This window comes from Cyprinus carpio, unplaced genomic scaffold (assembly GCF_018340385.1).
Source record: "Cyprinus carpio isolate SPL01 unplaced genomic scaffold, ASM1834038v1 S000006714, whole genome shotgun sequence".
NCBI lineage: Eukaryota > Metazoa > Chordata > Actinopteri > Cypriniformes > Cyprinidae > Cyprinus > Cyprinus carpio.
Genome location: NW_024879320.1, coordinates 1,300,001 through 1,312,070, shown reverse-complemented (window position 1 = coordinate 1,312,070; position 12,070 = coordinate 1,300,001). Strand labels below are relative to the sequence as shown.

The 12,070-nt window shown below is 41.4% G+C and overlaps 1 protein-coding gene across 1 annotated transcript in view; it reads left to right on the top strand.

The window, feature by feature from the left end:
* The first annotated feature begins 5,731 nt into the window (after positions 1 to 5,731).
* LOC122144538 (threonylcarbamoyladenosine tRNA methylthiotransferase-like) overlaps positions 5,732 to 12,070 on the top strand; it is a 6,828-nt gene continuing 489 nt past the window's right edge. The window contains exon 1 of the mRNA XM_042755512.1: positions 5,732 to 6,303. Within this exon, the coding sequence (XP_042611446.1) occupies positions 5,887 to 6,303 (417 nt within the window). The 5' untranslated portion in view covers positions 5,732 to 5,886. The remainder of the gene's footprint in view (positions 6,304 to 12,070) is intronic.

Here is a 12,070-nt window from a genome sequence, read left to right as displayed (position 1 = left end):
CCCGTGTCCTGCACTCTCTTGGATGAATTGCACGTATCCAGGGAGTGATTGGATCAGTCTAGTGTCTGGAACGCTCCACAGATGACTAAATGATGAGGCTGGCCAGCTCCTCACTGACACTCCTCTGTAATTGATCTCTCATCAGTGGAGTTCGGAGGGACGAGCTGCAAGAATTGTGTCTGAGAATGAATGGAGGGTTTGTTATTTGTGGAGAAGCTTCAGGCTGTGTTATTCTAGTGAGTTTCAGTCTCACATTCATACAGTAGACAGTATTGTGTGCAAACTAGGGATGGGCGTTTTAGAAACGAATATTCTAATATTCATTTATTCAAATGATGTATAATGAGAAAGATGTTAGTATTTTTTTTTAATAATCAAGTTTTTGTCACCATTTCTGAATGAGCTTATGATTAGGCATCACACACAACAATGTCTACAATAACATTATATTACTGTACATCTCAAGGTTTTCTTTTAGTTGAAAACATGTAAACATACATATATAGAACAATAGCATTCAAGCTCAAGCAGAGCAAACATAAAAATAAATCAGATCATGCCAGTTACAGTACAGAACGCACATCCACTCGAGTCAGCCGATGTTTATCCTATATTGTCTCATATTATGCTAATGTCGAGAAAAAATACAATAATATCCACATGAATGTCAGCTCCTCAGTCTGATAAGACGTTCCAGAGACACAGAGATAATGGTGTGCTGAGCAGAATTTCTTACAGCGCTTTGTGTTTTCTGTTCTTAAACCGTATGTCTCCAGATCATCTCTGTGTCTCTCCATATCACCGTATGCTCTTCTATATCATCCGTGCCACAAGGATGCGCTGTTTTATATCAAATCAAATCAAACAGCGCATCCTTGTGGTGCGGCTGACACAGAAGAGCATACACAGCATACGGTGATATGGAGAGACACAGAGGAGACTGTTGACAAAGGAATTGTTGAATAAAGTCGTTATTTTAGTTTTCTTCGTTTACAAAAAAGTGTTCCCGTCGCTTCATATATCCCAGATTGCACGTCTGATGGTAGATGGAGTGTTCTAATGACAACTTTCATACTTTCCTGGACCTTGACACTGTTATTTATTTGTCAGTCTATGGGACAGTCACAGGCCTCCAGGTTTTCATCCAAAATATCTTAAATTGTGTTCTGAAGATGAACAGAGCTTTTACGGGTTTGGAACGACATGGGGGTAAGTGATTAATGACAACATTTACATTTTGGGGTGGAGTAACCCTTTATGATAACTCAGTTTCACTGAGTCATTTGATCAAAAGTAATTCAGTTTTGTAAGATTATTTAGTTAGATCATTTTGATCAAAGTAATTCCAAACTTTGCGAGGCAGGCGACGACACTGTGATCAAATACATACAGCTTAAAGCGCTCCACAGCGCCACCCAGCAAATAATTACACAAACAAAAATAAGATGCAGAACTTAGGATTTATCATGGATTCCCTGTTTTTTTTTACGGTCATCTGAGAGTGATGTACTGTACGTTCAGTGTTTCATCTAACGTTCATGATCATGGATGTGCAGTGAGCTGAATTCTGATTTTAACTCAAGGCCTTCAGCAGTGAGATGTGTTCGAATATGAAACAGCTATACTTACAGGTGAGCGCTGGTGTCTTTTATGCTATATCCAACCCTTCAGGCAGGAGATCCTGGACTCACTTTCCCTCTGAAGTGTGTGAATGATCTGTATAATTCTGCTCTTCTTCTGTCAGATCAACATATCTGAGTGATGTAGACAGAACATGCAACAGACAGCAAGAAGAAACCCCCTTAACTTTACAAATGAAGATAACACACAATCATTTCAGATATTACAGGTTTTTTTTTTTTTTATAAATTCATAAAGCTTCTTGTGTTGTAGTTTATTGTGGCAGAAACTAGTATTGATGTTTATTTGAGCTGTTTATTGATCTGCAGAAGTTAAACTCTGTTTAGTCTCATTGTCTGATTAGAACCTTGTTCAGGAATCAGCTATAAAAGACAGAGAGTAACTAAACTAACTAAATGTTAAATTCCTTGTTACTAGGAGACTGAAATGAAAAGGTTTAATTTCTGTGAATTGAATGCCACATTCCCATTGTTATTTCCCCTTGCTCTACACACTCTACCTCCTCCACCCACAGCAGTGCCGGTGGCCTCCATATTTCCTCATTTCAGATGTTGGATGAAAGAGTAAATGTTTACTTTCACAGATTGCCTTGTCTCTTATCCCTACTCCTTTTATTTTAGCTGAGTTGTCCCATTGTTTGTGCCTTCATTTCATCCCGAGCACTCTCGTACATCTGTTGTGTAAATACACAGCTCTGAAAGCAGCTTCACGCCGGGAGAAGGATATTACACCGCCCCACACCTTCAGAGCCTTCGCAAACAAAGAAATTAGAATAATTCACTGCTGAGAGTGAATTCTTCTCATAAAGCCTTCTAACCCCACACTTGCCAATCTAATTCAAAGTTTGACGATATCCAGTAGCTTTTAATTAAATGGATCTAAGCCCCGCTGGGAAACAATCTGCAGCGATTTTAAGTGCAGGTAGGAATAAAGTGTAAACACAAGAAGTGTGTGTTTGAATGTTGAACTGTTGTTTGCTCTTAGATGAGCCTGGTCTTATCACACATTACCTGAAGGGAAGTTAGCTGAAGGACCACTCTTTTCTCTTCAGTACACTGGAATATGCTCTGCTCATGTCCATATACCCATGTCCATTGCCTTCTATTCAATCAGTTGAATTCATGACACTACATTAAAGAAAAAGAACATTTTCCCTCAAAGGAGTTTGAATATGCATTAATGAAACATTTACAAAAGACTGGACTATATACTTTATGCCTGAGCTCAATAGAGTATGAAATAGTCTAATCTAGAATCCTCACTGCTCCATCTACACTGCTCAGCATCACTCTCAATCACAGCACCCTCGATACATAAACACAACACAGGTACATACTGCTCAGTAGAAATATTTTACTGAATTTATAGTAAAACTGATGCAGTGTTTTTGAGAAAGCTTGAAAATCTATTCTTTCAAGACCTGCCATTGACCCAGGATAATGGGCGCTTCAGCCATGAGGACGAGCTCAGCACGTGGCTTCTTCCAGCTTCATGCCAGACCGTAATTGGATCCACCACATGAAAAGGGGCCAAAAGGTTCTGGCACAAGAGATTGATGGGCTGAGAGATACAGGAGAAACTGTTTTACCCATCCACCAAACCTTGACCCCAAAACACGAAGCGGGACCTCTCTGAGCTTCATGAAGCTCCTATTACTGTTCGTTCTGAAGCAAAGCTGGAGACCGAGACTGAGTTGCATTTCTGCTAAAGCCATTATTTGTACACTTCTTAATTTGTTTTGTGTGGCCTTTGGACATTTAGAGGCTCGTTAATGCTCATAATACTCTCAAACAGTGTGCCACTTGTCACTCTCTCTATTTTGTTTCCAATTAATGTTCCCATTCTCTCTTGGCGCCATGGTTCACATAAAATGGCCAAACAATCAGGGTCCGCTTGGTTGGTGTGTGTGTTTCTGATTGGGTGGCTGATTAACAGACAAGACCGTGTTTGTTTGCCAACATGTACTATTCAAGCTTCTAGGACGGTCATTGTGAAAGCAGTTCCTGTGGCGGCTGCTATTTATATTCCTTCAATGCATCTCATTAACTGCTTTGCAACATTTGCACTTCTGGATCTCCTCCAGGCTGAGACCTTGGCCTTTCGTGTCAGTGTTTTGGAGTTCAGGTCTGGGGCGTTCGTTTGGCTGTAACTGACTACACAGCGCGAATGCGAGGGACCGGAGCTGCTGTGGGCTGTGACCGTGACCCCGGGAGCGATGCTTTCTAATAAGCCCAAAAACGGAGTGGAGTGCAATCATGTCCAACAAGCCAACAAAGCATCAAAGGGCCTCCATCTGCCAGTGCACACAGGCAAGCATTGTTCGATAGCAGACACCAAAAGAGTCTGCTCGCTTTAGAGAGGATCCAATTCAGTCATTCGCTTTCTTCTTTTCTTTAGCCTGTTTTTCTCCACTGAAGGATGGAGAGGCTGAAGAGCTGGGAAACATAATGGATTCAGAGAGAACTAGTCCGTCGCGCTGGCTCTCTAGTGCAGCATTTGCTGATGAGCTATCAAGGCTTCACTCGAGACTGGAAGATGAGGAGTCGTGAAGTGTGTGGTTCCTCTAATGCACTTCTAATATGCTGTTGAGTCATCCTGAGATGTTCAGATCAATTATGTTCTGAACTAACACAAAATTATTTCTTAAGGAAGGGCTGTGTGCACTTGTTCCCGTAGTGGATCAGGGCCATTTGATCAGACCCAAATGGACCTAATGCCCAAAAGGTTCCATGTCAAGAAGAGTGTCTTGCTAAAAATCATCATGTTGAAGGTTTTTTTTTTTGTCCATTGTAAAAAAATGAATTTGTCAGTGCCATCTCTCTATGCCTTCTGGTTTATGTAAGGTCATGGCCTGGAAAGATGTGGATGTCCACACTCATGATACCTACATGAGGCTTTGTGCCTCCACTCATTCACATGATGGAAAGAAATGAGCAGTGGATTCCACAAAAAAGAAAGACAGAAAGAACAGATCAGGCCAGATTAAACCAGCACTAGCTTTAACTCGTTTCTTCACCAGATGAAGGCATCCTCGAGTGCATAACAGTGTTCAATATGAGAATGTTTACTTATTGATTTTGTTGGTCTTCTGTTTGTTCTGTTGTTGTTTTTTGAATCATTCTCAGGCAAATATCTCTTTGTAATGGAATGATTGATACCAGACTCCTTGTTGGTCATATCCTAGAACTGACTGTTTTCCATCATATTGGCTGTGGGTCGAGTCGTTTGTTTGGGTCTGTAGAAGTTGCTGCTGGCAGAGCTCGAGGAGGCTTTCTGATGGCTTCTTTGTGAATTCCCTCTGATACTAAAGCCTATTGTCTGGAATGAAACGAGAGATGAAAGGGGGGAAAAAGCAACAGAATTCATATTCGCGTGTCCTGCTAACACCTGGACCCCATCCACCATGCCCATCAGTAACTCTTCCTTTGGGAAAAGCGAGACAAATGAATGCCTACAGGTCCTTATGAATATTAATGAAGGCCAACGCTTGAGCTATATCAATAGGTTTGAGTTATCTGCCAGAAATATAAAGAGAACCCCAGTGTAGTTAAGAATTTGCATTATGGTGGACTAGGCCAATAAGTGGAGAGTTATGAAAGCGGTGTGGCTGGATAATGGAATAATATCACGAGGAAAGCAGATCTAGCAGATATCAGGAAATTGAGTGGTTATGGTTCATTGATGGTACAGTAATATGAGTCATTTCCTCTACATGTTCAGGCCATCAAGCACCAACATCTCATGAGTCAAGTAAGAACAAAAACTCTGGACATATATATATATATATATATATATATATATATATATATATATATATATATATATATATAGATATATATATATATATATATATATATATATATATTTTAACCTGTTTCAACCCGGTTTTACTTCGCTCTCTCTCTCTATCTATCTATCTATCTATCTATCTATATATATATATTCGTGCGTTTGATTGGCAGATAAAATATATATATATATATATATATATATGTTCAGGATTCGTGCATTTGATTGGCAGATAAATGCCAGCTGTGTTTTCAAACGTTGACCAGGACGAACGACTCCAGTACTGACCACACTGAACTTCCTGTCAATAGAGCCGCTCGCTCGGAATCCAGCTTCCTGGTTGTTTTGTTTCCTGTTGGTTAAAAATCATTGATCACATAACGCATGCACTAAGAAATCAATGAACGGATTCCTTTGCAGAGATCCTAATTTAAACAGAGTGGTGGCCGGTAGTCGATGGTTATTGAAGCTGCTGATAAGGTTCTTGAGAGACGTGTGAGAACACACACAATCACATTCAGTAGCTGCAGTGACTTATTGTGTTGCACAGACCGTTTTCACATTGAGTGCTCTAAATTCATGGAGTATAGGATTGTTCTTGTGAGGCTACTCGTGTGCAAAAGATGCATTTTATGTAACACTTCTCGTGTTTATTTCATCATCACACTGTCTGTTGTGTCTGTCTCCCGTAGGGTTCCTGGCATCACTATTGCCACAGACATCATCTGTGGTTTGCCAGGTGAAACAGACGAGGACTTTGAGCAGACGATGGAGCTGGTGAGGCAGTACCGCTTTCCCAGCCTCTTCATCAACCAGTTCTACCCGCGACCTGGAACTCCAGCGGCCAAGATGGAGCAGGTTCCAGCGCACGTGGTGAGATGTCAACAAGCGGTTCTTCTCGTGCTCAGTTCTGTCTATAATAAACACGAATGTGAACACACAGAGAACAGGATCTGCACACATCATTAAGCAAAAAATTTCAATTTAAATGATACAGTAAACTGAATAAATCAATAAATGCAATTGATCATTGCTAGTTTTCATGAGTACTCCTAATCTTATGATATTGTTAATCAAGTTTGTGTTTTTTATTTATTCTAACATGCTTTACACGTCCTCAATGAAACATATCCCATTAGTCATGTTTGCAACACATTTTCTGAATCTGTTTAATGTTTTTAATGTTTTATTTATTTATTTATTTTCGCACTGGGGTAACATTTGATTCTGTAAATGCCTTCAGCTTAACCCAACACTTTCTAACTTACTCACATTTTATTTCTTTGGACCTTCTTCAGAAGATTCAAAGAGGTTCATACAATGTGAGGTTCTTCCCACACTGTCTAGGTGAATACAGTGTTTGGGTGTACGTCTCATACTGCTGCTTGGTTGCATTGCTCTTTCCCACTCGTTCACTCACTTAGACTTACTGAGTAAATAGAAAATCTTGCACTTGTATTATCAGCTCATTTAGCCGTTCAAAGTTGAATAATGATACTGGATCATGTGAATGGCTTTTTGGATTCTTGGATAATTTCAGCTGCTTCACACTTTAGAATAGGGGCCAATTATTACTATTAACTGTTTGAGGCAAAATTTGTAGTTAATGGTTTGTTAATAGCGAGTAGTGAACCTTAAAATAAAGTGTGACCCATTACACTATTGAAATCTTGTAAAGGACAGCTTGGGTTAATTCTTAATAATGTCACATCTGATGGTCATGACAGACTGTTGATAATGAAGCATGAGCTGTTTCTGGTCTAGCACCACCGGACCCACAGTCAGTCACCTTTACCTGTTAACAAATGCTTCCAGATGACTGGTAAATGCCAATCTTCCTGTCGATTACTCTTTATTATGTAATGCAGCTGTAGGCAGATGTCTCCCAGATGTGATGGCCTTATGGAGTTTCTCAGCGATTAGACCCCACCGAAACAATTAAACTGATTAATGAAGCTCGAACTATCAGAGGAAGGGGATTCGTGCTGGTTTTTCTATCCACACCTTGTTTGCGTATCAGTGGTTGGTGTGGCTCTCGTGAGCATCAGCGTCCTCTGATTCACTGTGAGCTCCAGTAAGACCTCGTTCCTGAAGTCTGAGTGTCTTCACTGTCCTTTCGTGTCTGATGTGTAACTATCACCACCACTTCATCTTTCATCAAACGTCCAGCATGTTTCTTTTATGGAAGCTTCTTCTGAGGTTCCTCTGAGGTGCCAGCACCGATCGATCCGCCCCACGTGCTGCATGATCATTCAGCCGTCTGAAGAAGTGAATAGAGATTAGCACTAATGAAGATGGGATTGCCCATTACTGAGAATCCATTCATTAATCCTTCAATTCTATTATCACATTTTTGGAGACCCAAACATCTGTCTTCTGTGTCATCTTGGTGTTTGTGATGGAGCTCTTGTGCACATGGTGCTCGTGTATGGAGGAACTGATCCCATCACAACAGCGGGGACAAGGCGTGCAGGTTTAATGGATGGTCTTTGGGGACGTCCCAGACACACCTGGCACACCTTCTGCATCCCTCTAGCAGGCACGTCAGAGATGGTCAGCTCTGGAGGGACGGTGCATTAATAACACTTCCAGATGTCTGCCTGGGGCCGAAGGGTCGGGGTGCTTTGGTTTCTCAGCACGTTTAGCCCATCTTATTGCTGAGGCCCAGCCACTGCAGCGTGATGAATGGATTGCCTCGTGTTATCAGCGTCAGACGGATCTGGCACACAGACAGAGCTGGAAAAACTGGGAGCCTCCAGAACGGCATAATTACTCCCGCATGAGGGAAGGGTTAGCGGAGATGAATTGGAATGATCTCCAGGAATGTTGCTTCTACCAGCCGGACAGGTGTTTACCTTGACAGCTCGTCTGCCTCGGCGGCTCTCTTTAACCAGGGGAAATTAAGGCAGCGCCCACCAGTCCAAGTTAAGGGGATTTGGATTCAAAACTTCTGCCAGTTTTGCACAGGGATCGGTGAGGAATACCCAGCACATGTGAAAACAAATTCATCTTAAAACAAAGACAGATGGGCAAGGCCTGGAGCGACCAATGCCAGCTTCATGGGGAAAACTGGAACAAAACAACAACTAAGCTGGTGTCGCTCACGATCGGGCCAAAGCAGACTCTTCATTTCCAAATCATTTAGCCGGTTCTCAGTCAGCATGGAGAAGTGTCCCCTCCAGATCTACAGCTTGCTTGTTATCTGCCCCGTGCATCATCTCAGACTGTTTTAAGTTGTTTCTGGCTCGTGTCAGCAGGATCGGTGTGGGTGAAGTGGCAGATCCTGAGATCTCGTGCGGTCAGTGAGACTGACTGTGAATGCAAGGCATGATAGTGAACAGGCAGTGACATCACTGCACTTCCTGTGGAAGAGAGCGTCTCAGAGACGTGGAGACGTGTCGTTAAGGTTGTGTTTCTCGCATTGTAATTAAGAATACAATATTAGAGTCCTGCTCACTGTCGCACAGTTTTAAACCACTTACAAAGTCTGTGAAAACTTAAAAATAAATTCATCAAGGATGCATTAAATTGATCAAAAGTGACAGTAAATGCATTTATAATGTCCCAAAATATTTCTATTTCAAATAAATGCTGTTATTTTGAACTTTATATTCATCTGTGAATCCTGAAAAATAAAATGTATCACAATTTACAAAAAAATATTGTGCAGCACAACTGTGTTCAACATTGATAATAATCAGAAATGTTTCTTGAGCAGCAAATCATCATATTAGAATGATTTCTGAAGATCATGTGACACTGAAGACTGGAGTAATGATGCTGAAAATACAGCTGCGCATCACAGAAATACATTACACTTTAACAGATATTCAATTTAAAAACAGCTGTTTTAAATTGTAATAATATTTCACAATATTACCATTTTTACTGTAAAGTCTTACTAACAACACACTTGTGAACAGCGGTGTATGTGGAACAGTAAGCAGTGGCAAACATTTCAAACAGAAGTTCGCTTCATTATCGCATGACATTATCTGATATCTGATGTAGGATGAATAAAAGCATCTGCCAAATAAAACAAATGTGAATATATTTCATTCAGTCATCAAAATGGAAAAAAATATATATATATTAAAGTTACGTGCATTGCATTGTGGGATAAAGTACTCCTCACAGTGGGCCATTTGATTGGCCACTGCAGCAGCTCATCTGTGTTTTCACTGCAGGGCACAGTATTCTTCAGGACTGAAGCGCAGTGCGTCAGACTCGTCCTGGGACATCATGACCACTGATGTGTTTGTTTTGTGAGTCCAGCAGATGGACAGTATTTGAGGTGCCATCCTTCATCGTTGTTGAGGTGACAGATGCACGTTCGGTTTGGATTTATGAATAGCAACATGCTTCTGTATGATCTTCATCTGCCAGAGACATGTTCACACTTTGTGCAAAGCCAAGCTGTTCACGAGCACGTCCAGCACACGATCAGTCTCGGATCTGGAGCGGCTCTTCTTCATACTGTTGAATATTTATGGACACACAGCGGCTGATACACATGTTGTGTAACGAGAACGACTCCCGACACGCTCTGCAGAGCTCGTATTCCTGCCGGAGCTCCAGTGAACTGTCCTTCTGTCATTCTCTAAACTAGTCTTGTTATAACTTCAGTCACTCCTGCCACCAGCCTCTGCCTGCTCTGTTCATGAAGTCCATGCGAGGCCCCAGCGGAGGAGGAACTGTATGAAAATGTATTGACTCCCTGCTGTACTGCATCACAAGATATGATTGTCTCATTTAGACCTGCTCGAGTCAAATGGAAACCCATTGGAAACCTGCAGTGACTTTTGTCCGTCTTGCCCTTGGATGTCATCTGTGAGGCTGAGCGACGACTTCAAATAAAGGGGGAAAAGCAGTTCTTTGGCTTATTGAGATGATTTTTCACCTCGGCCTGCTGCTTTGGGGCCGGTGTAATCTCAGGACCCCGGCCCTAATAGACTGAAATATTGAGTTTCTCAAGGTCACTCCGGGGTTCATCTTTTTTGATCAAATTTCGTTACTATTTTTCCCCCGAATGAAGATGTGTGATTTGAGAAGGGTCGAGCGTATTCTCTAAAGGCCGCTAGCTTGTTTATCTCAGACCTTGCTAACCTCTCATTCTCTCCAGAAGGTGTGCTGCAGGACAAAAGATCAATCCACCATCGATCGAGTGGGTGAATGTGAATATCGTAGCTGCTGGGTTCTCTTCCTCTGCATCTGGAGTCAGGCGTTATGGAGCTAATCCAGCGGGGAGCTCATCGCTGGTGCTCGTAACCCTGAGCTTCTGCGTTCTCCGTGTCAAGAAGGCCCTGGTCTGATTAGCTGAGGTGATGTGGAGAAACACGGGGAGAGATGGAGTCACAGGGGACAGACAGGGATCATTAGGCAGGTGTGGGCATGAATTCACTCTCGCCGTCTACATCCCAGACGTCTACTGAGCTCTTTAGATGGTCTGAGCTCATTTCTAGTGTACTCTGTTCATCTGTGATCTAGTAAATCAGACCTTACTGCTTCAGGAGGTGGATTTCAGCTCTGTGCGTCTGGCAGATCTCATGAAATGTCTCTGGCTTTTATGTTACTGTATGCTGCTGACTGTTCTGATTGTTGTGATGATTGGTTTTGGTCATATTAGACACCGAATGCAGATGAGAAAAGGAATTATTTCTGTCGTTTCCAAAAAGAAATGCAGTTTTTCCACTGTATGTTGTTATTATTAGAACTGCCAATTCAGTGTTTTGCTTTAGTTTATGATAAAACAGAAATAATGTCAAAAATGTAGTCATGCCTCACTGATTTGTACATAAATTCCATTTTGAAGAACCGATGAAATACTGGCCTGTCTTTGAGACGCATCGGCTACGACAGACGTCACAAACCACAGCGAGAATGTTTAAATTCAGATTTAATAATGTGACTGATTGACAGCAAGTTATAATGTTATGGTGTCTGGTGTCACATGAAGCATTTCAAACTCTAGTGTGAAACAGATGTGTAGTAAACATGAAGTACTTAATAAGTGACATTCGAAATCAGTTTATTCGTGAAACAAAAATAACCGACCAACCTAAATGAAATAACGATTGGTATTTAAGATGCACTTCATGCACATGTACTTAAGTTATACATTCATGCACATTTTAACTATTGGTTATTCAACATAACATGAGTAAGAGTTTAGAATGTCTTTACTGTGCATCTCTAGTGTTTGTGCTGCTGGTTTCTCTGTTCTGTAGAGTTGTTTTCAGACATCATTCACTGTTTTTCAGTTTCATTGATTCTCACAGCCGTACTCTAACATGTTTTCATCAGTGTGGTGATGTATGTGATGTGTGTATTACAGAGTAACTCTCCTCACGTCCCCACTGGCTGTGAAACATGACTTCTCTTCAACTAGACGCTGCATAATCGCTCATAATTAGCCCTTCTTTAACTCGTGACTACATTAAAAGCCAGCGTTTGCATTTCATTACAAATTAAGGACAGATGAGGTTTTATAGGCACTTCTGGGAGAAACGCAGAGGTCTCGGGGGCAAATTTCCTCATTTTCATCCCTTTAAGTGTTTGTTCTTCGTTCCACTGTCTGATGTCTTCATGTCATTCGATTTGGCCTTCAGAGTTCAGTGACATGATTTTTGTTTAATTTTCT